General features: G+C 37.8%; 2 protein-coding genes across 2 annotated transcripts; one reads left to right on the top strand and one right to left on the bottom strand.

Moving 5' to 3' along the window:
* Positions 1 to 3955: 3955 nt before the first annotated feature.
* LOC141647237 (putative sarcosine oxidase) lies at positions 3956 to 7477 on the bottom strand. The gene is made up of 2 exons (XM_074455350.1): positions 7311 to 7477; positions 3956 to 5550 (listed from the first exon to the last, which is right to left on the bottom strand). Exon 2 carries the CDS (start codon positions 5526 to 5528, stop codon positions 4263 to 4265), a length of 1266 nt encoding a protein of 421 aa, XP_074311451.1. The 5' UTR covers positions 5529 to 5550; positions 7311 to 7477; the 3' UTR covers positions 3956 to 4262.
* Positions 7478 to 23655: 16178 nt separating this feature from the next.
* Positions 23656 to 25875, top strand: LOC141645917 (uncharacterized). The gene is made up of 3 exons (XM_074454068.1): positions 23656 to 23969; positions 24063 to 24461; positions 25349 to 25875. The coding sequence occupies exons 1-3, from the start codon at positions 23846 to 23848 to the stop codon at positions 25390 to 25392; spliced, it is 567 nt and encodes a 188-aa protein (XP_074310169.1). The 5' UTR covers positions 23656 to 23845; the 3' UTR covers positions 25393 to 25875.
* Positions 25876 to 26246: the final 371 nt, after the last annotated feature.

The raw sequence follows: 26246 nt of genomic DNA on the forward strand, positions 1-26246 counted from the left end.
TTTAGGAAATATATATTATAATAATTAAAAGATTTTCCACTTTATTTTTTACATCAAAAATTATTATTTATGATACTTTCCTAAATTAATTTTTGATATTGTGAACGCTCTCAGATCCTCGAAAAAACTCTCTTTTATATATATAAGATATAGATAGGTGAGTTTTTTTTCCCGCCTAAACCATATTTCCTAAAATGAAGTTTAGTATTTTTTAGCATATATTATAGGTATGGTAGGTGATTAATGACACAATCTTTTAAATTTAATATTTGAAACATTCCATATTTCACATTTTGCATAAATTTATCTCCATTCTCATATGATAAAAAAATTGTATACTTTTTTTTTTAAAATAATTGTACAATGAAAATTCATTGACTTTTATTGATAAGAAGTAGAGCTGGCCATCAGCACGGGCTGACCCGGCCCGGCCTAGCCCGTTATTTTATGCAACCTGGCCTGACCCGGCCCGGCCTGGCCTTAGCCCGTCGTCAACCCTGGCCTGGCCCGAGTCCTGAAATTTCAGCCCGGCCCGGCCTTGGCCTGCCATTTTAGCAAAATTAAAAAATAAAAAAATAAAATGGTAAGGTCCACCAGCCCGATCCACCCTTAGCACGCCTCTGGTCCTGGCCAGGCCAAGCATATCCCAGCCCGGCCCGGCCAAGCCTGCCCCTTCTCCCTGGCCTGGCCCGGGTTTGACCAGGAGAGCCCGACCGGCCCCCTGGCCAGTCCGGCCCGGTCCTAGCCCGGCCCGAGTACAGGTCTAATAAGAAGTTTCACAAAAATTGTTAATAGTAAAAAGATTCTAAAAATAGCATTATTAGTTTCTCGGTAAAAGAAGATGAAAAACATAAAAAATAACTAAGTTATCAATTTAAATCCATAAATAATATGTAGTACACTAAAAATTAAAATCTCCCTAACTACTAAGAGAATAAAAACTCTTAGTATTTTTCCCGCCAATGCTAAAAACTCGAAAATGGGCCACATCTAATTATTGGGCTATAATAATTTATTGGGCCATAATAAATAATTTTGACCCCACTAAAACTGATAAAACAACTTAGATTTGGTACTCAATTACATTTATTATATCATTACATATCAATATTAATATCATATCAAATTATCAATAAGTATAATTCCTATAAGGAAATAATATTTTCCATTATCTAATCGTGTGAAACCCTTCAATTTTCAACGCAAATCTGCAAATTTTATAAATCCTCCTTATACTAAGAGAATAAAATATTCTCTTATTTTTCCCGCCTAAACAATATTTACTCACAAATTATTGGGTTCCTTTCTAAATCCTAAACTATAAATAAATAATGAGCTACTTTGGTCTTCCACTATCCACACTTTTACAACTAGCCGACTATACATAAATTTTAGTCATATTATTAAATTATTAGCGTATATTTTTACACTTTTCCTTTATATTTGTTATTTCAAAAATTACAATAATAGTTATACACTTCACTGAAATATTTTATATGGATAAAAAAGAATCATGTGTTACTTATGTTAAGTTGACAATCTTAATTATAATAAATTTTTTTTTCATTAAAAAGTTTTAGTTCAAATATTTCTTAATTACATTCAACTATCAATTACATTCACTAAAAATGTATAATTTTATCTCTTCTACCTCTTATTACTACACATTATTAAAATTTGTTTTCATAATCAATTTAATTGTTAAATTCTCTATAAAAACACGATCTGAAAAACCGCGCTTTCACGCGGGATCTGCACTAGTTTTATAATACCGTGCATATATTGCACGTGATCTAAACTAGTAAAGTAACAAAAGAAGAGAGAAAAAAAAAAAAGAAAAAAGCCCGGATCGTGGAATAAGTGTTGTAAGATAGGCCCAATAAAAAAGACCGGCCCAGGTAATATGGGCGGCATAAGAAAACAACTTTCCATAAACCATTGACAGCTCGCATCAGTCCGTTATAATCCGAATTCCGAACACAAAATTACCGCGTTGCTCCGTTCATATAATTAGCTTTCTTAATCTCACACTTTCCTAATTTCAATCATCTTTCACTTGAATTTGTTTACACCTTGATCAACAAGTAAGTAGTAACCCTAATTTCCTATCTTCATCTTCTCTGATTCTCTTCCCTTCAATTTTCCCCAAATCCCATCTTCATTACAATTCATTATTACTCGAGTTATTATCACCACAATGACGAAATCAGCTGCCAAGTCAAAAGCCGGGTACATTGCTTACATCCCTGGGGAGCCTCTTAGAAAGGTTGCTCACCGTTCTGTTTCCACCTCCATGACGGTACTCCCACTCAAACGCCGTCGTTCTGTTGCAAGGAAATCTATACCGCCAAGAAAACTCAGTCTTAAAAAGAAACCAACATCAAGATGGTCTTCCAATTACTGTGTTTCGCTTTCTGTCTCTGACGAAGATCAATCTTCTGATTCTGACTCGGGTTCAAGTCCGATGAGTTGCTGTTCGTCAGAAGCTTCTAATGTTCCTACTTGGTCTTCCAGTTATTCTGTTTCGGTTTCGGAGGAAGAATACCACAATTATCAATGCTCTTCTCCTTTGTATGAGCAACCAACCGTCTATGTCCTCTGCAAACTTGTTAACGGTGTTCTTGTTAGGGTTTAATTAATTTCTTTGATATTATTATACATTTATGTAAATTGCTGAATTATGCCCTAATTTTTTGGGTTTACCCTTGTTTTTAGGATTTAAGCCCTAATTTTGTATGCGTATGCGATCAAGTGTAATAGCAGCGGCCTAATTGTGATTATTGTTATTGCTGCACACTGAAATTGGGAGTTATCTATGTTGATCCAAATTTTGTATTAATTGTCTGAATTATTGTATGATCATTAAATTTGTTACTAACTGAAATAATAAACTCATAATTAATCCGTATTTTATTGATGTTCGCCTAAATTATCTCATTGTCTAATTAAAACAATGTAAGAGTCGACAATGTAAAGCTGGGAAGTTCCATATGAACAACACCCACTTCCAAAGACAAAGATGGTAATAAAACAGATTCACTGCAAAGCCAACGGCAACGAGTTATAATAATATAATATTACCGAGAAATTTTATGGTTGGATCCTCAAAGAGACAATCACCAGTATAAATTGACGAGGAAAATGTTCCTGAATCGACCAACACACAGTGATCAGTTCACATTTGGGATCTTTGGAGTGTCTGTTGTGCAAGCACGCGTTCAAAAGTATACGTTTAAAGGAAATGCATATGTTATTCAATCCTATTCTGTACAACAGGAGCACCACAAAACTGACAGCGTATAGTCGCATACAAACATAGCATAAAGAAGAAGATGATCGATCACCTGTAACAAAATAAGCATTGTCATAATCTGATTTGAGAATGCCCAAAACATCATCCACCCTGGAAACCGACAATTCCTCTTTCTCTTTAGTCATCACCTTATCCATTCTAAATATTATCAACCCCGGAACAGAAGTTGTAGCAGAGGATAGTAGAATTACAGCGGGAACATGTCAGTTCCATTGAGTTTGGAGAGAAAGTTAAGGCAATGACTGCGAAAAAGCTGTCTATTACTGTGAGCATAGTTGATGAGCTGCACCGAATGTCTCAAGGTCTCCTTTCGGAAATTCAAGGCCTTCAATCACATACAGTTACAAGACCGTGATTCTGAAATTTCTTTTCTTAGGCAAGACGCCACCAGATGCACGAACGATGCTTTAGAAGCTTCAAAGATGTCTAAGGAGCAAAGTTATGCTGATCTTCACGAGTTTTTGACATGGTTAGATAAAACTGTCTCATGTTTTGATGCGTGACGCCCATGACCATGATGACGATGATATTTAGTAAGAATTATATATGCTGAATGCAAGGAGAACCTTGAAAAAGACATCACATCGATAATATCTCAATTGGAAGACTCACGTACGGATAGCAGCACAAAATAAGGATGCATTGTTACAAGCTGAAAGAAATAAGGTTGATGAGTTATCATGACGAAAAGTAGCCTGGAATTCACTTCAAGGTTCTGGGATTTCTGGGTTAGGAACCTCAGAAATCGTTTATTTGGTTCACTATTTTTCAGCCAATTATGAATTTATGCAAAACAAATAGTGACCAATGAACATATAAATAGTGACCAAGTTACCATAGCTATTGTTATTTACCCTGTGTAAACAGAAAAATGCAAGCACACGAATCAAACTCGGAAATATGAAACTGTCGACAATAGAAATGGGGTTTGTAGCGTGAACAGATCACACTAGTCACTATGCGCACGGGGTTGGGATGAAAGCCCAACTTGTTCTGCAAATCCCTTGACATTACCTTTAGGATTTTGGTCAAACCTGGCTAGCTTGAAGTAACCCATCTCTACTCCTTCGACATGCCCGTCAAGCACCAGCTCAGTCACAATTTTGCCTATCACTGGTCCCATCTTGAAGCCGTGTCCTGAAAACCCACCCGCAATCACCACATCCTCCCCAAACTCCTCTCCCAAGAAGTCTATCACGTAATCATCATCCAGAGTCATGGAGTACATGCATGACTGAGTTGACACAGGGCCGCCTTCATGCTCCACACGGCCCCCAAACCTTTCGCACACCCACTTCTTCAATAGATCCATCAACCCTGTTTCTGGTATCCAAGTCCGTTTATCAGGGTCACAGGGACGTCCCCCATGTACGGCTACCTTGATCAAGCCTGGATACTCTAAAGAAGGGGTGCCATATATGTAGGGTAATCCATACCCGGCAAATGAGGGAAAACCTCCATCAATGGAGTAGTCCTTCTCGTGGCCTTTTTTTATCTTCCAGTAACAAATGGTTGTCTCCAAGGGTTCTATGGGAATATCACGGCCGGTAACGTCCTTTACAAGTTTTTTCATCCATGACCCAGCAGTGACCACACATTTTTTACAGTAAAACATCTCCCCCGATTCTGTAGACACCACTAAACCTCCATCAGTGCGGTTTCTTTCAATGCCCGTAACTTTTATGTTGTCTTTCAGGACAACCCCATTACGAAAGGCAAGGGTTTGGAACATAGAGACGGCTTTAGTAGGCTTAATAACACCTGCTCCCTCGCTCACCACCCCAATCCAGTCCTCTGGCAGGACCACCCCACCACCGAACTCCTGTGCCATCTCAGAAGAGTTTAGTACTCGAAACTCGACAGAAGTAGAACGGCAGCTACTGATGATAGCCTGGAGAGCCATGTGAGTGGAGTGCCCAAAGTCGAGCTGTTGGGTGGGGTACAAGACCTTGTAGCCAACCTGGGACTGGGCTTCCTCCCAAAGGCGAGAGGATTGGAGGGCCATGGAGGAGTAGTAAGGCTCCGGGTAGGTTATTCGGATGGTGCGGGACTCGCCATGGGAGGAACCCCTATTGTGAAGAAAGTCGAACTGGTCGAGGAGGAGGGTGGAACAACCCCTTTTGGATGCCTCGTATGCAGTACAACTCCCCATGATTCCGGCCCCTATCACTATTACCTCAAACTCATTATCAGGCCTCGTCGGGTTTCCCATCATTTCTCTACCTCTTCTGATTTACCTAATAATATAAAAGTATCAACACTTTAGTCTCAGGCAATTCAGTACAAAATGATACGGAGTAGTATACAATTGTAGCTGGTAGTACAGTAGACATACAGCAGCAGGTAATGGAATAAGAAAAGAGAATTGTGTCTGTGTGTGCATACTACAGTATTTTATAAGGACATCAGCTAAGTAGAATTGTTTCAAAGTTCACACATATTTGCACACGTAATCAACCTCACTTACCAGTTAACACTTTGTTTCCAAGAATCTAAGTCAGTAACTAATTCATTACTCTCATCGCTCCACTAGATAGTTTACACTTGTTTTAAACAACAACTTGAAATAAGGAAGAAAAGTAATGATCCTCGCCCACATGGATTGATTTATTTACTAAAAAAATCCAATATTCTATATATTAAAGCAACCACAATGACAAAGTTAAGGTGTCGCTCTGTGGTTGAATGCGGACTTTTCACATAACAAAACAATTTTTTTGGCAAAATAAAGCTACCCACGTTCTATAGTGGATTTAATTTGTTTGATATATGCTAATTGCTACACTGCTATTTCATTAACATGCTTGGTTCATTAAATTAAAAATAACTCAATTATAATATACAAATTTTTATGTCATTCATCAATTAATTAATCACAAATTCTCACTCTAGACGGACACTGTTATAGACAGGTCAAATATCACACAACTTTAATAATAAGACAAACAACAAGTAAAATGTCACCACTTTGTCTTATTATGTAAGTGGTGACATTTTGACCCCGTCTACACTTTAGACAGATATACTCGTCTAAAGTGAGACTAATTGTTAATTAATTACCAATATATCATAAAATTAAATTATCTGGAATATCAATATCAATTTTATGATTATATAATTTGATATTGGGAATTAAATGAGGTAGATTTGAGAATAGAAATATACTTACAAAAAATATTAAATCTGGACCTTCTAAAAAACCACAGGGAAACTAAATAAGGCGGCGAAAAAAATTTGGAGTTGGAAAATTATGGAGGACTGAATAAGGCGGCGAGGGAAGGCAATTGATAAGACTGTGTAAAATCATACCGGGTGGTTCTTGAATTTATGTCAGGACCCGAGTGGCACACCATGTAATGTCAGAATCCAAATCTTGACATGAATAGTACAGGACTTATTACTCGTGCTTACTAAGACTAATGGACTACATAAAAGCAGTCCAAACAGGTATATGACATTACTGTTGGTGGTAATAAATACAATGAATTGATCAACATTGTGGAAAGGAATTTGCTTTAAGCTTCCATTACACCAATTTAATCTCACAAGTACACTCAAAAGAGCATTCCTAGTAATTTGTAACATTCTCAAAAATTAAAGCTAAAGCAATAAAGATTAGGGATGAGTAAGAGAAGGGGGAGAGCAATGTACTTTTGACATTAAACTACTCTTATATCATTTTTTCATAATTCATAGTTTCGAAAGAAGTTGGACAAACTTTATATGTATGTATCAAACTACCAAGTAAGTCATAGATCCAAAGTATAGAAAATTGAACTCAAATAACTGTTCTACAAACTGAAATTAATTGTAAGTAAGGGTGTGATTTAGGGTTTGAGAAAAATGATATAATTAACCACTCATTCAATCTAAACTAATACAAATCTACAATTATACAAATAGATTAACAAACTAATAATAGCAATTTAAAAATTAACCAATTAATATTCAATCAATCAAATTCTCAATAATCGAATTTGGAGAAAATTTAGCTTACCAATAGCGGCAGGTAGACCATAGACGTCAGGTGCACGGAGGAGGAGACCGGCGGACCGTGGACGGCAGACGACGGGGGAGTGAGGCGGCAGGTGGGAGTGGATGGTTGTATTTAGGGATTTGAAGCGTTTGGTTTTATTTTGTGTAGTTGTAAATTTGTAATTTTTTTTACTGTATCGCGTCTTTTTTTTTTTTTTTTTTTTTTTTTTTTTTTTTTCAGATTTTCGAATTTTTGTTTGTCTTAGTCCAACCCAAGCCCCCATGAGCCTAGCCCATAATCACTTGTATAAGAACACAAATTCTAATTTAAAACAGACATTAGCCGTCTTAAACTTACCACCAAATGGTAGTATTTGACCCATGTTAAGATTTTAAGACAAAAACTCTTTCTTAAGCAAGACTCCCCCAAAACAAGCGTTAAACTTAATGAAAACATCTTAAAATACCCAAACTTCTCTAATTCGCCTCTTTTAAATGTTTAGTTTATACATTTTTAATTGATTTTTCGACTATAATTTGTCATGTCATTAACATAAACCTGGTTTACTCAATCGTAACATATTTTCATTACAAATTTTAACTGAATAAAAACGTAATTTTTAGTAATTTGGGTATTTTAGAAACATTTTAATAACTTTAAGGATACCACTAATGTTTTCAAAAACGCAGGGACATCACGTAGAATTCGAAAAATACACGGGTATCACGTAAAAAAATCCAAAAAAAAAAAATACATGTAGTAGAGTATTAGCTCAATTGCAAATAAGCAAGTATATCAAAACTTGGAGCGAGAATTTTAGTGACTATAAAAACAGGCCCAACAAAAAAAGGTCGGCCCACTAAATAACAAAAAACATTCCATAAATCATTGACATCGCATCAATCCATTATAATCTGCACACAAAATTACCGTGTTGTTATGTTCGTATAATTTACCGCCTTAATCTCACTCTTTAATTTGTTTACAGCTTGATCAATAAGTAACCATAATCTTCATCTTCTCTTCCCTTTAATTTTCCCCAAATCCAATCTTCATTGCAATCTTACTTGAGTTATTATCACCACAATGACGAAATCAGCTACGAAATCGAAAGCCGGGTACATTGATTACTTCCTTGGGGTGCCTCTTAGAAAGGTTGCTCACCGCTCTGTTTCCGCCTCCAAGACGGTGGTCCTACTCAAACGCCACCGTGTTGTTGCAAGGAAATCTCCAAATAAATCAAGTAATTAGAAGTGCATCACGTTGTTGAAGGAAAATGTTGAAATGAAAAACAATGGTTGTTGTGAGTGTTGCTTGTTTGTCTTAGCAAATGAGGTTTAGGCTACAGACCATAAGTAACAGTGTTAGATCGCACACGGGTCTGGGCCGCACCCGTCGAGAAGGAGAGAGTGTCCAGTTTACAAGTCCAAGGAGGTTCCATCCCAAAACCAATTGGCAATGGGAGGAATAACCCCTTGGATTATAAACTAGATCACTCTTCTCTATTTCTCCGATGTGGGAGGCCTACATGTGATTCTTCACACGCCCCCTCACATGTAAGGTCTCCTCTTCGGTCGATCGACAGGAACGCCGTAGTTTTTCGAACCTGTTTCGTCAGGCGGGAACGTCGTCGCTTTTCGGACCCGCTAAATAGTGGCCCAGTTTTTCGTCAGACGGGAACGTCGTCGCTTTTCGGACCCGTCTTCGCCTCACAACCCAGGACTAAACCTTGGGCTCTGATACCATGTTAGATCGCACACGGGCCTGGGCCGCACCCGTCGAGAAGGAGAGAGTGTCCAGTTTACAAGTCCAAGGAGGTTCCATCTCAAAACCAATTGCCAATGGGATGAATAGCCGCGCCCCTTGGATTATAAACTAGATCACTCTTCTCTATTTCTCCGATGTGGGAGGCCTACATGTGATTCTTCACAAACAGTATTCAGGACCATTGTTAAAGGAAAACGCAAATGAAGTACAAGTAAAATAATTGCAGCGAAATCAAAAGTAACGAGAGATCAACACAATGATTTTTGAATTGGTTCAGCCAACGCTCTAAGGGCCTACGTCCAATCTTCTTTTTATTGATTAGTTAAGTGATCTACTCCGACTACTTAAAACCCTTACAATAAAAAGGACCAACAACCTACTCTGGTTGCGACAAGAGTTTAAAGACTACTCTGTCTAAGAACTCGGCACTCTAACTTAGAATGTTTACAAGATCAAGTTTCCTCAAACTGATTCAAGAAAAATTGATAAGGACAACATATTGATCAAACGATTCTAGGTAAGAGAACATGATACTTAAAGAAACGGTAGTAAAGACTGTTGTCACTTGAAGACTTAGAAAGATTTTGCAAATCAAAGAAATGCCTTGAGTTCTTTGAAAACAATTCTGCAAAACACTTTGAAATTCTCAGAAAAAAGTCTTAGTGAATGAAGGGAAGGAGTGCTCCTTTTATAGAGAGGCAAACTAGGGTTTTGAAGGTCAAACCTTTTGGTAGAGAACAAATATTTTGACCTTTTCAAGTTTGCACAAAAGGGAGCATTCTTCCAATTTCCAAAGGTGAAAGAAGAAAAGATGCTTTGTTATTATCCTAAAAGGTCTTTGTAAATCAGTCACAGAGTAAAGTTGACAATCAAGTGAGGACATTTTAGAAAAACAATTTTGGAAAGAAATAAGTTCTACTTCCCCAAAAGCCATGATAAAATGAATTGCCAATTTGAGTAAAGCCATTTTAAAAGATACCATTGAGATATTCTTTTCTTAATAAAAAACATTTCATTAAATTCAAAATATCATAAATGAACATTTCACAAATAGAAGTTTGTATTTGAAAGCTTGAATAATTTGAAACCAAAGACTCTCTTCAAGTGACACGAGCTAGAGCAACAGCCTTCCTTACTGTTGCCTCGATAAGCAGACCATTGTTGAACAACAATCTTGTTTATTGTTGCACCAGTAAGTAGACCGTTGCTTATGATAGTTGCTGTCTTGCTGATGCGAATACAAGGCATACTTGAAGCGACTAAAAATTAAATGGGTCATTATACAACTGGAGATATAAGATTAAACTAAGAGTTAAACAATTATGGCGGTTCCGACAATATGTTCGATTTTTTTGGGTCGTATATGAAGATTACCTTAAATATTTAAAGGTCTTTCAAAACTGAGGAGAACAATTATTCTTTGAGTTCTAACTCCACTAGGTATATTTTATGGCGCATAAGATGCAGAGTTATTTCCAAGGCAACACATTTCATTTTCACTAAAAACAGAAGGCTTAATCAATTGAGTTAATGTTTGTAACTCATGAAGTCTAAGTATCTCGCAAGTTTATTGGAAATAAACAAAGTACCTTTATTTAATGTAATAAGTGGTGTGCATTTTCATGTTTACGTACATTCATTTCCTAAATCACTATAAATAAGTGATTTTGTAATTCATTTGATGATCACATTTTTAATATAAATTACACATTGAAGTTCTTGTTGAATTTGAATATAAGAGTTGAGAAGTAATTCAATTCTATTTTGGTTTTCTAGTTGCGGTTGTTGAAATCAATCCTTTAATTATTAGGCAAGGTCGTCTAATATTAAGCACCCCAGTTTGTATAAATTCAAGATCGAATTTGTGCAATCATATCTTTAGTTTTTATTTTCTATTTAATTATAAACATAAAACCCACAAAAAAGTGCTTTATTTATATATTTCCACTTTGTGGAAACCATATTCTATTTAACTCTTCCGCTAACATATCATCTAGTATCAGAGTTTCGGCTCTTGATTTTATGAAATCACAGCGATCATGGGTGACAAACTGGCATTATTAGAAGATGCTTTTCGAAGAATGGAGCTTGCCAAACTGGAGCTATCATTTGCCAAAATGGAAATAATCAGAAATCGTTTAAAGGAGTTAAGTTGTAAGCCTCTTTCGACCGTGAGCTATTTTGATTGCAAATTTGATGCTAAGGAGGAAAGTCCTGATCCTAAAAATGAAAATTTGAAAGCTGTAGTGGTTGAATCAAATTATTTAAGCCAAGAATTAAATTTGGAGATTGTGGACGAAAAAGTTGAGAGTATTTCTATGCATTCTACTGTGGAAATTGTTATTCCTATTTTTCCAAAGTTAGATATTGAAAATTTTGAAACTAAAAATTTGTCAGAACTTATAGAGCACTGTGACACCCCCATACTCCAAGTGCCTTACCAGGACCACTCAGGTATAAGAACGTCACCATCTCGGTTTCCCGAGGCAATGATAATCAAATGACAATAACGAAACATAATTTAAATAGTAATAAAGTTTAAGTGATTACAATTCCAAATCCAAACTGATGAAAATACGATACATGTTCTCTTAAACCAAATGTCTCAAAACTACTAAAAAAGGACAGCGGAAGACTCTAATCAGCTCGTGGTGACACATCCCAGCTAGCCCATATGCCTCTAATCAAACCTGCTCAACAACTACTCACCATCCCCGAATGGATCACCACAGTTTTACAAAACAAAGACGGGGTCAGTACTAATCACACAATACAATCACAATAAGACAAGTAACAAAACAGCTCAACCATCACATCAACCCAAACTCCATAATCAACTCCTCATCACTGACTACACACTAAAGTGTGTAGCCCCCTGCAGTACCCATCGCAACAGGTACTCCACACCGCCAGTGGGGGACCGCAGCCGTTCCCACCTAAGCCCCGCTCATCTCCATCGAACGATAAACCCAAGTCCATTAATGTGCACATCTCTTCTGTGGCGGGTTCCACAGAAGGCGAATCATGGGCGTGAAGCCACTCCCGCAAGTGACTCCACTCAGCCAGGGACGTACCCCGAAGATCACAGACAGATACAATCAACAACAATCAATAATGATAAAATCCAACAACCGTCACAATACCAACATTATACTTATCAACAATCATAATCAAATCACCAATCCACATCATGTGACTAATACTGAGTAGGGAAACCCTACCTGGAATGCAACACACACACAATGAGACGATCTTAGCAATTTGTCTCAAAACCTCTCCTCTACGAATCCTCCTCCTATCAAATAATCATACAATTACTACATACACAACTAATCATAAAACCCCCAATCCCATAAATTAGGGTTTAAACAATCTTAACCAAATGCTATAAAATTGGTATGTAGGACTTACCCTTGACGCAAGGATCACAAAGACACAAAGAACAATGAAATCCGACCTCTCAAGCTCCAGGATTTTCCAATAATGCGGATGAGGAGAACAACGTAGTTTCAATCTCATTTATGAGTGTATTAGGTTTATAAAAGTGTTTAATAAAGATGACGACATAATATATATACTAATCCGCATTATTAACAAAACCCGTCAAAACATAACCCGTCAACTGAGCTACTCGATCGAGTAACTAACGTACTCGATCGAGTGCCAGTTACTCGATCGAGTACCAAGGCTACTCGATCGAGTACCCTACAGGCAGAATACTGTTTCGTAAATCAAAACACCCTTACTCGACAGATTAAGGCCCACTCGATAGAGTACCCAGAGACTCATAAAACCGTAGTATTACAGTCTTCCCTCTTTAAAAAGAACTTCGTCCCCGAAGTTCAAACCACAACAAACTAAAAACATGCTAACATAATCCCGACGCAACAACAAAAACAAAACTCAATATAAAAACTCCAACACATACTACTAACCCACTGTCAACCCGACTCAAGCCACTACTAACTATACCAAAGACAACATAAAAAGATGCAAAAACTCTTCGCGATCATCTTCTACCCCCCTAAAAGAAACAAGGTTACGTCCCCATAACCATACATACTTGATAAAAAAGAAACGGATAGCGCTCTCTCATGGCCTCCTCGGCCTCCGATGTAGCTTCCTCAACCTCATAATTAGACCAAAGAATCTTAAGCAAGACTGTCTCACCATGTCTAGTCTTCTTAACCTTCCGGTCAAGGATTTGCTTAGGCACCTCAAGATAAGATAAGGACTCATCTAGCTCTATGTTCTCCGCTTCTAACATATGTGACGGATCACTCACATACTTCCACAGCTGAGACATATGAAACACATTATGTACCCTATCCAAAGCAGATGGTAAGGCCAAATGATAAGCAACCTCTCCAACCCGGTCTAAGATCTCATATAGTCCTATGAACTTCTGACCCAGCTTGCCTTTCTTCCCAAATCTCATAACCCCACGCATAAGAGACACTTTCGGAAGAACCTTGTCCCTAACCTGAAACTCTATATCCCGGCGATGTAGATCTGCATAACTCTTTTGTCTATCCTAAGCCGTTCTCATCCTCTCCCTGATCAGCTTGATCTGCTCAACCATCTCGTGTACCATCTCTGGTCCTAAAACCACTGCCTCAACACTGTCGTCCCAACAGATCGGACTCCTACATCTCCTCCCATATAAAGCCTCAAATGGCGCCATGCCAATACTGGTGTGATAGCTGTTGTTGTAAGAAAACTCAATCAAATCTAACCTCTGTTCCCAGCTACCACCAAAATCCATTACACAAGCTCGTAACATATCCTCAAGAGTCTTGATTGTCCTCTCGATCGACCATCGTCGCTTGAGAATGAAATCTTTGTACTCATCTTCAATGTAGTTCCCAAGGATTCCTGCAACTCTTTCCAAAACCTTGAGATAAATCTCGAATCTCTGTCGGATACTATGTCTTTAGGCACTCCATGCAATCTCAACACATTCTTCCGATAAGCCATAGCTAATTGTGCCTTAGTCCATGTATCTTTCATTGGCACAAAATGAGCTGACTTGGTCAGTCGATCCACTATAACCCATATCATGTTGTTACCCTGCTGACTCTTTGGCAAACCCACGATAAAATCCATAGAAATGGACTCCCACTTCCACTCAGGTACCTCTAAAGACTGAATCTTACCTTGTGGTCGTCGCTGCTCCCCTTTAACTCTCTGACATGTCAAACAACGGGCCACAAACTCAGTTGTTTGTTTCTTCATCCCAGGTCACCATAAAGTCTTCTTTAAATCCTTGTACAGCTTGTCACCCCCTGGATGTACCGAATATGGTGTACAATGTGCCTCTATCATGATTGTCTTTTTCAGTTCCTCATCATTAGGGACACACCACCTCCCATCAAACCTCAAACTATCATCTGTATGGATAGAGAATCTAGACACTGTCCCTTTCTCTACTCCAGCTCTCCACTCCACCATCTTGGGATCCAACTCCTGTTTACCGTGAATATCATCATAAAGATCAGGCTGCACTGTCAAATCTCCCATGACATCCCCTTTCTGGATCATATGTATCCCAAACCTCCCAACCTCATCTCTCAATATCATCAACGATATAAAACTGTGCACAAAGAATGTACACTCTTCCTGCTCAAAGCACCTGCAACTACATTGGCCTTCCCTTCATGGTAGATAATATCCATGTCATAATCGTTAATCAACTCCATCCACCTCCTCTGTCTCATGTTCAACTCCTTTTGAGTGAAGATGTACTTGAGAGTTGAGACTCTTGTGATCTGAAAATACCTTAAAGGTCGCCCCAAATAGGTAATGTCTCCAAATCTTGAGAGCAAACACAACTGCACCCAACTCCAGATCGTGTGTAGGATAATTCTCCTCATAAGGCTTCAATTACCTAGAAGCATAGGCAATTACTTTACCGTTTTGCATCAACACACATCCCAACCCATTCTTTGAAGCATCTGTATACACTTCAAAGTTCTCACTCCCTTCAGGCAATGCTAATATTGGAGCTGTGGCCACACGCTCCTTTAGTGTTTGGAACGCCGTCTCACAACTCTCATCCCAACGAAACCTGTTCTCTTTCCTCATCAAAGCCGTCATAGGTCTGGCAATCTTGGAGAAATCTTTCACGAACCGTCTGTAATACCCAACTAAACCCAAGAAACTCCTGATCTCAGCTACATTCTTTGGTGCTTCCCACTTGGTAACTGCCTCAATCTTTGCAGGATCCACAGCTACCCCTTCCTTAGAAATCACATGCCCCAGAAAGGCAACTTTCTCCAACCAGAACTCACACTTTGACAACTTGGCATACAACTCATGCTCCCTCAAGGTCTGCAACACTATCCTGAGATGCTCCTCATGTTCCTCCTTAGTCTTAGAAAAGACTAAGATGTCATCTATGAAAACCACCACAAACTTGTCCAAAAACTGACTGAAGACTCTGTTCATCAAATCCATAAACATAGCTGGTGCATTAGATAACCCAAACGGCATCACCACATACTCATAATGGCCATACCTCGACGTGAAAGTTGTCTTTGGTATGTCCTCCTCCCTAATTTTCACCTGATGGTACCCCGACCTCAAATCAATCTTAGAAAAGACTGTTGCACCACTCAACTGATCAAACAGGTCATCTATCCTTGGTAAAGGATACTTGTTCTTCACCGTCATTCTGTTCAGCTCCCTGTAATCTATGCACAACCTCAAGCTCCCATCCTTCTTTTTCACAAACAGAATTGGTGCTCCCCATGCTGATACACTAGGTCTAATATATCCCCTCTCAATCATATCATCTAACTGCTTCCTGAGCTCCTCCAACTCCTTAGGACCTATCCGGTACGGTGCCTTAGAGATTGGCCCCGTCCCCGGTTTCAGCTCAACACTGAAATCTATCTCCCTCTTCGGTGGCAACCCCGGAATCTCCTCTGGAAAGACATCTGGAAACTCCCCCACAACTGGTATCTGCTCAACTGTCGGACTCTCCATCCTGTCATCTCTCACATGGCACAAGATCATTGGGCACGCATTTCTCAGATAAGACTTCAAGGTCACAGCTGCAATCAACTTAAGTTTGGGTTTGACAACAAACCCACGATAAGACACACTAATGCCCTTAGGACCTCTCAGAGACACTTTCTTTTGATGACAGTCTATCTTAACTTTGTACTTTCCTAACCAATCCATCCCGACTATCATCTCTAAACCGTCTAAAGGAAACTCTAGCAAGTCTACAGGTAGATCGACTTGCCCAACTATCATGGATACATCTCTATACAACCTCCCACACGATACAGACTCACCCGAAGGTATAAAGACTTCCTCCCTTACAGACTCATACACTCTCAAACCCAACTGTTTAGCATGACTCGAAGATACAAACGACTGAGATGCCCCCGAATCAAACAAAATGAAGGTATATACACCATTAACAAGAAAAGTACAAGTGATAACATGAGCATTGTCCTCAGTTGCTTTCTTCTCCATCATAAACATCTTTCCACTGGTCTTCTGCCCACCTCCTTGGACAGTACTGGCTGAGGTAGTCGGCTTAGCACCCGACCCCTGGTTATTGTTGGTGTTCGTAGTTGGCTTCTGATAAGAATTACCGCCATTGTGGTTACCCCCACCGTTGTTGCTCTGTCCTCCCCTGTTGTTCCATGACCCAGCCGGTTTGTTGCTCGCATAACTCTGTGCCGGTCCCTGTGAAAAACTTCCCTGTCCCGGCCTCTGGAAACCCCAACTCACCGAAGTGGTGTACTCATGTCTCTTGTGGCCTACACCGCCACAGTTAAAACAGGCCATCCCCCAGCTACTACTACTATTCCCATGGCCACGCCCATAGGAAGCCCCAACACTAAACCCCGAGCTAGATGAATATACTCTAGCCTGAGTGTGGTTGCCCTTCTTGTAGTTAGATTGGCCTCCACCCTCGCTCTCAGCCTTTCTTTTCTCAGCACCTCTCTCTCGGGTCATCTCCACCAACCTCTCAGCTCTCCCCGCTCTCTCATAAGCTTCCTTAACATCTGTAAGGACTCCCACAGGTAGCTTCTCTATTATCTTGGGGGTCAACCCCTTCTCAAACCTCAACGCCAGGTTCTCCTCACTCAACCCCATATCCTCAGCGTACCTAACCTTCTCATTAAACTGTCGGTAGTACTCAGTCACCGTCATATCAGATGCCATCTTAAACCCATCAAACTCCTCTCTCACCTTACTCCTCACATGCTCCGGTACAAACTCTCGCCTCATAGCCTTTCTAAACTCTTCCCAAGGAATAGCAGGTAACCCCTGCTTCGCATACATATCTCTAGCATTCACCTTTACCTTATCCCACCACTCTCCTGCCGCCTCCCTCAAGTAGAACGCAGCTTGTTCCACTTTCATCTCATCCGGGTAGTGCACCAACTCCAGAATGTTCTCCATCTCTCCGTGCCAATTATCTAGAAGAATTGGCTCCCCGGTCCCCTTGTACTCTTTCGGGTTAAACCTCGCTATGTAAAGACTAATCTTTGAATGTTCAACCTCCTTATCCTTCCCCACTCTCTTCAACGCATCTGTGAAAGCATTTTGGTGCTCCAACATCTTTACTATGTCATCGACTGACATACTCTCAGCTCTAGCATAAAGGGCGTTTCTCTTTGGCGGCATCTTGTAACTATATAAGAAAAGGTAGATATAAACACGCATACTATAACCCAAAACACGTATATAGCCTGCACAGACCCCACTCAATTGAGTACCAGAACCCACTCGATCGAGTTGAGGCTGCTCAATCGAGTGCCCAACCTACTCGATCGAGTGCCTCGACTCCAGAACCTAATCAGACCTCCTGATCATAAACATACTCGACCGAGCTGACCAGCCGCTCGATCGAGCGTCTCCTACTCGATCGAGTGCCCCTATGTACTCGATCGAGTACCCAAAAACACGATTCTGACCAGAAAAATATCAAACTACCTACTCGACCGAGTTACACCCACTCGATCGAGCACCTCACCTACTCGATCGAGTGTCCCCCCCCCCCTACTCGATCGAGTCATGCAGACTCGCATACACTACCCGCATGTTTATCTCACTTTCCCAACATAATATACAAGTTTTATAATTTCAACAAAATAACCATAACTACGCATGCATTTCTACACAACTCCTTAAAAATCAACAAATCAATCTACTTCATATTATCAAAATGCCATATTATAACATACATCAAGCTTTTCATCCATTTTAACATACGAATCACACATCTTTCATCTTCTACTCCATATTTCCAATTTTCCACATTCAACATCCAACGATTCATTACACATGCCACTATGTACACATACAAACCAAAAGACAACACATACGACCCTGACACATACCCCATGTGACCGGTTCAAAATTGCAGGGCGAGTTCGCGGCTTTAGGACGTCTCCCAAGCCTTTGAATTAGCTCCTACAACTTCTACCCCGGGTTCATTTTAGTTGACTCCCTATGTTCGTTAGATTCATTAGTTATAGGTTTCAGGATCGTCGTTCTGATACCACTTTGTGACACCCCCATACTCCAAGTGCCTTACCAGTACCACTCAGGTATAAGAACGTCACCATCTCGGTTTCCCGAGGCAATGATAATCAAATGACAATAACGAAACATAATTTAAATAGTAATAAAGTTTAAGTGATTACAATTCCAAATCCAAACTGATGAAAATACGATACATGTTCTCTTAAACCAAATGTCTCAAAACTACTAAAAAAGGACAGCGGAAGACTCTAATCAGCTCGTGGTGACACATCCCAGCTAGCCCATATGCCTCTAATCAAACCTGCTCAACAACTGCTCACCATCCCCGAATGGATCACCAAAGTTTTACAAAACAAAGACGGGGTCAGTACTAATCACACAATACAATCACAATAAGACAAGTAACAAAACAACTCAACCATCACATCAACCCAAACTCCATAATCAACTCCTCATCACTGACTACACACTAAAGTGTGTAGCCCTGCCAGAGTACCCATCGCAACAGGTACTCCACACCGCCAGTGGGGGACCGCAGCCGTTCCCACCTAAGCCCCGCTCATCTCCATCGAGCGATAAACCCAAGTCCATTAATGTGCACATCTCTTCTGTGGTGGGTTCCACAGAAGGCGAATCATGGGCGTGAAGCCACTCCCACAAGTAACTCCACTCAGCCAGGGACGTACCCCGAAGATCACAGACAGATACAATCAACAACAATCAATAATGATAAAATCCAACAACCGTCACAATACCAATATTATACTTATCAACAATCATAATCAAATCACCAATCCACATCATGTGACTAATACTGAGTAGGGAAACCCTACCTGGAATGCAAACACACACAACAGACGATCTTAGCAGCTGTCTCAAAACCTCTCCTCTACGAATCCTCCTATTATCAAATAATCATACAATTACTAAATACACAACTAATCATAAAACCCCCAATCCCATAAATTAGGGTTTAAACAATCTTAACCAAATGCTATAAAATTGGTATGTTGGACTTACCCTTGACTCAAGGATCACAAAGACACAAAGAACAACGAAATCCGACCTCTCAAGCTCCAGGATTTGACAATAATGCGGATGAAGAGAACAACGTAGTTTCAATCTCCTTTATGAGTGTATTAGGTTTATAAAAGTGTTTAATAAAGATGACGACATAATATATATACTAATCCGCATTATTAACAAAACCCGTCAAAACATAACCTGTCAACCGAGCTACTCGATCGAGTAACTAACGTACTCGATCGAGTGCCACTTACTCGATCGAGTACCAAGGCTACTCGATCGAGTACCCTACAGGCAGAATACTGTTTCGTAAATCAAAACACCCTTACTCGATAAAGTAAGGCCCACTCGATAGAGTACCCAGAGACTCATAAAACCGTAGTATTACAAGCACGGGGAGAATGACAAGAGTTTAATGTGTTTTCAAGACATAAAGATTCAAGTCCAAAGCAAGATTAATATATCTTTGGGTTATTTCATGGGAATAATCCATCTTATGCCCAATATTCTCATACTAATATATCCTCGTGTTTAACTGAGAATAATCTTATCTTTGACGTCATTTAACTTCTAGTAGACTCAAGCCATTATTTACCTCTTATGACCGGTTTCTCAACAGGTCATTTTTTTTCTTTGTTTTTATTCCTGATTTTTATATCTTCTTTCTCTTTTATTTTATCATTATTCATTCTCTCCTAAATCCTGATTCTTCATTTTTCTTAATCATTCTTTTATCATCATCATCATCATCATCTAATCACAAACCAAAACACTGTGTATTATCCTCTTTTTACTCAATTTACTACTCAATTATTATCAACCCCACCCTATTACTCTCCTTTCTTTCAAACTCAAAATCACCAACCCAGAATCACCACCATCACTTGCCTTACCCTAAATCCTAATTACTCAAAAACCTGGTATTATGTTGCCAGTGGCTGTTAATCGTTCTCTATTTGGACAAGGAGAAATATAGTGTAGATGGATATTTAGGTCTACCCAGTCATTGTTGTATAACCTAATTCAAGTACTGCTTCACTATCAGCGGCGTCACATTCTTCAAGCAGACCATGAATCAAACACTATAATCTCAAAATTTAGCAAAACCCCAGAAAAATCCACACTAATCTCACATTTAATCACAAACCTAGAAACATTATAATAAAAAACCCAGAAAAAACTAATTAAACAATTAACAAGGGGGAAAGTCATCAAATCGTTGGATTGGTTTTACCAATCGGTGGATGAGTGTGGCGGCGACGACATTTGAGGGTTTGTTCATGTTGGTCATTAGATGGTGGTAGGGGGAATTTGGTGAGCCTAACAAGCAAAAACTGATGATGATGATGAAATATGAGTAGCAGGTGTTCTAATCTATTCATTACGAGCCCAATTTGTTACGATTTATCTTTGATTAATCTTTTTTGATGATTTTTATTATGGGAAATAAAATTAGGGTTTTGATTACGAGCCCAATTTTGATTTAGTTGATGATGATGATGAAAGATGAGTGGAGTTGGTAAGAGTTTTGGGAAATAAAATTAGAGTTTTTCTTTTAAGAATAAATGAAGAGAGTTGAAAAGTTAATTAGGTTGATATATAAGGAAAACCGGTTGTCTAGGTAACCGGTCTATTGGTCTAATACAAGTTAAATGACGTCAAAGATGAGATTATTCTCAGTTAAACACGAGGATAGATTAATACGAGAAGATGAGACATAGGATGGATTATTCCCATTAAATAACCCTATATCTTTATTCAATGCCTTGATGTACGCACCAAATTTGTATGACCCCCGATTCGAGAATTATAAAACTAATCAAACGTTCTATATGGTTAAAAAATTCTGGTATGCATCATTCGTTTTTGATCCCGGAGGATTTATATAAGCTCTAAGAATTGGGACAATTCTTTTCTAAGAAGAGGAGTATGATGCGAATACTAGGCGTACTTGAAGCGACTAAAAATTAAATGGGTCATTATACAACTGGAAATATGAGATTAAACTAAGAGTTAAACAATTGTGGCGGTTCCGACAATATGTTCGATTTTTTTGGGTCGTATGTGAAGATTACCTTAAATATTTAAAGGTCTTTCAAAACTGAGGAGAACAACCATTCTTTGAGTTCTAACTCCACTAGGTATATTTAATGGCGCATGAGATGCAGAGTTATTTTCAAGGCAACACATTTCATTTTCACTGAAAACAGAAGGCTTAATCAATTGAGTTAATGTTTGTAAGTCATGAAGTTTAAGTATCTCGCAAGTTTATTGGAAATAAACAAAGTACCTTTATTTAATGTAATAAGTTGTGTGCATTTTCATGTTTACCTACATTCGTTTCCTAAATCACTATAAATAAGTGATTTTGTAATTCATTTGATGATCACATTTTTAATATAAATTACACATTGAAGTTCTCGTTGAATTTTAATACAAGAGTTGAGAAGTAATTCAATTCTATTTTGGTTTTCTAGCTGCGGTTGTTGAAATCAATCGTTTAATTATTAGGCAAGGTCGTCTAATATTAAGCACCCCAGTTTGTATAAATTCAAGGTCGAATTTGAGCAATCATATCTTTAATTTTTATTTTCTATTTAATTATAAACATAAAACCCACAAAAAAATGCTTTATTTATATATTTCCACTTTGTGGAAACCATATTCTATTTAACGCTTCCGCTAACGTATTAGTTGCTTAGTACCATATTTCCTTACCCTTACATACGTGACTCTATTTCAACACAAGTCTTGGGTAGCTTCATCAACACTTCTTGACTTTGAACATTGGTTAATTCTTGATTAGGGAAATGAGCTTAATCCTGAAATGGAACACTTTGAATCACAATTAAGGCATATCATCATCAACAATTAGGTTCTAACATGGGTACTGTATAATATATATAAAACTCGATCACAAATTCACATAATCGATCAATTACTCTAATATACGACCATACGAGCTGATTACAAGATAGCGTTTAACCAATAAATTTAATTTAATAGGGATGGGGAAGATGTTAGTCTCTTTGATGATACACAAATTCTCATTTGTGACGGATGTTATCCGTCACAAACTAGAGACAGAGTGGATAGTAGCATTTTCTAACAATAAGGGCCGGATACACCGAGCAAGTGTTTATTGTTTATTGTTTGTGTAATTGTAGGGAGTATAATAGAGTAATATTATATCATGTAGGGAACAAGTAGCCCTTGCATTAAAAACACCACTACATCACAATCTTTCATTCTTTTGATGTGATCTATCATCTTCCTCCCTACATCCATGCTCCAAAATTCAAATCTTTACCTTCCAAATCTTTATATTTTTCGTAAAATCTTCATCTAAAATTGAATCATCAACAACACCAACAAACATAGATACAATTCTCAACTAAAGTGGTCACCTTTTCTACACTAACACATATGTCACCATGTTGAGCAATTTATGTTAATATGTTAAGATTTCATAAAGTATTATGGTAATACAATTAAGCATATGTACATTTTTAATAAAGGTGATCACACTTGAAACACAATCACATGTCACCATATTTACTAAAATATGTTAACATGTAAAGATTTATTTAAACCTCAATTTAATTAAGGTACATTCTAAATATAGTCATATTACTCTGATAAGGTAGTCACATTTCAACATAAATAAATATGTCACTATTAGATGTTATCATGTTAAGTTAAGGTCATTACATTTTCTAATGTTCAACAAATATAGGTACAATTCTCAATTAAGGTGGTCACATTTTCTACATTAACACATATGTCACCATGTTAAGTAATTTATGTTAACATGTTAAGATTTCATAAGGTATTATGACAATACAATTAACCATAGGTACATTTCAATTAAGGTGGTCACACTTAAAACACTAACACATGTCACCATGTTTACCAAAATATGTTAACATGTAAAGATCTATTTAAACCTCAATTTAAGGTAAATTCTAAATATGGTCGAGCTAGTAGGAGATGGAGATCATTCGTAGGAGATGAAAATTGTATTTTGCAAAATAGAAATAACAAAAAGGGGAGTATTATTGTCAGTCAGGGGTAGACAATTGCATGGGGAAAATCCCCCCCCCTCTTTTTAATTGTCTAGCTATCAAATCTCCTTTTTGTTTAATTAATACACAATATGGGCCACTTTTACCTTATTAACACAATGTGGTATGTATCCGTTCCGTCACTAGCTTGTGACGGATAACATCTGTCACAAGGGAGACAGATTGTTGATGATATGTGTTCTCTTAATTACGCCTATGTACGGATTAGGAAATCTTACAATCATTACTGGCATGGTATTATGTAACGCGTGCAAAGACGGGGTGGTTTCTGTGTATGACTACCCTCTCTCAGGTACGCGTCTTCTTCTCGTAACCCCCTATCTAGCTAGTTACATCCATATTTCGTACCTACTTTAATTTATCTTGGAAATATTCATTGGTGTAGGGATCAATGTCACAATGGTCTGCCCTGGCGTAGATTTACCAACACATTTCAAGACAGACGATTTTGGGATTTATGGCATTGCGTTTGAAGGCACGCCTGAAATGGGAAAATGCAACGCTCATATATCGCCGAGGAAGAATGCAACCGCTTCAAACAACTTTTGTATGGCATCTACTGGCCCGAATAGATTTCCAAAACTATTAACTCTCATTACATCCGAGTTGGGTACATCCATATATGATTTTGATCCTTTAATCACTCAACCTATGAAACCATTATCTACTTGTGCTGGCTCTTCATCTCCTCAACCGCTGCCACCGACTCCATCTCTTGCCAGGTTGATTCTTGGAGTACCTCCATTTCCTAGTATGCAAAAACCCCGATCTTTTGAAAGAGCGAGTATGTCCATTCAACTAAGTTTAATTTCTCTATTATTCTTACTCTTTTTTATAAGGATTTATTTTATATGCTTGGGCAATTGGTAATTACATGCAATGTTATGCGTTTCATCAATTCCTTTTTTGATTATTTTAACTAACTTTATATGCTTGTAGGGCCGGATATGAGAACATAGAGTCCGGGGTGTAAAAAATCTGAGGCCCTTTTCATTAGGAAAAAACCTTTTATGTCTAAGCATAAAACTTAAAAAAATAAAATAAAAAAATCATCATTATCTTCAGAGACAAAATCATCATTATCTCCAGCATTTATAATTCTCACTATATATTCTTTTAATTTTAACCTTGCTAACCATTCAATCTATCTTAAATGATTGTTGTCCGCAAATAAAAATATTGATACTTCAACTTTGAGAAACTTTTTTAAGTTCAATTTATTATGTAACTCAAATGTTTTCAATGAAATAAAAATACATACTTTGAAAATTTTATTATTTTTATAGAAGTATAATGATAAAAAAATAAAAAAATCGACAACAACAATAGCAAAAATAACAATAACCGTGGAAAAACACTAATAAATGTAACATTAATCATAGCAAAACACTAATAAATATACAATAGTCGTTGCAAAATACTAATTTAGTAAATTGTGGCAATATATACACAATATAAATAGACGTTGACAATATATTGTAATAATATACATATTGATTATTGAAAACTTTTTTACGAGCCCCTTTTGATTACGGGATCAGTGCGATCGCACTTGCTACATTGGGTCAGATCCGGTCTTGCCTCCTAGAGTTTAATTATTTACCTTTATAACTTATATAATTGAGGTGGATGTTTACAATTTTGGTTTGAACATAAATGTTGGCATGACAGATACTGGAAAAAGCCAGAATACCATTGTTACTGGAATATCCTGAAACCAAACATGATTGTTGGTTATGTCTTTGGTCCGCCGGCCGTGATCAACGATGTAACATTGCTCCGGGCATTTTGAACTCGTACAACTTCTGTGATCCCGCTACAGTTTGACAATACATTGGTAGGGCCCAATCAAACCGTCATGCTTACCCCTAAGCGGTTTAAAGAAGCCAACTCTGCTAAATGCAACATCATCAAGCTCTGCTTTCCTGCCTGCTAAAACCTGTACTAACATTATTTCTTTAAATTAAATAAGCTCCATTCCAATAATTTGTAGGTGTTGTTTGGCCCGGCTTTTAAAAGTGCTTTTCCACTAATTAAGCACAAGTTAGGCCAAATAATCAATTTTGAAGAAGTTTAAACTGCTTCTTTTAAATCCAAAAGTTTGAGAGCCAGAAGTAGAAGCACCAATTTATTTTAAAGATTTTTAATGCATAAATGACAAATTGTATGTTGTAAACATGTCCAAAAATAAAATAAAATTAATACTTATTAATTCATATTTTTTTCATTTTCTACAAATTGAGACCCATTTTGTTGTACTTTTCAACAAAAAATTTCATTTTTTATCCGCTTATGTATAAAGTCTTGTTGAGAAGTCGTTTTTTTTTTTTTTTTTGAAAATGTTAGGTCAAACACCAACAGTTTTATTAAGAACTAACTTATTAAAAAAACCCATTTCTAAAAGCAAAAACAGTTTTCCTATAATGAGGCCAAACATGCCCGTAGTATCTAATATCTCATTAATGACTCAACATTGTCAAACTTCCTTCCCGTTGCAATTAAAGAAGTATAATACTCTTCGTTTGTGGTTATTTGAATTTTCGATTTAATGTTATCTAATAAATTAACT

Source organism: Silene latifolia, chromosome 3 (genome assembly GCF_048544455.1).
Source record: "Silene latifolia isolate original U9 population chromosome 3, ASM4854445v1, whole genome shotgun sequence".
NCBI lineage: Eukaryota > Viridiplantae > Streptophyta > Magnoliopsida > Caryophyllales > Caryophyllaceae > Silene > Silene latifolia.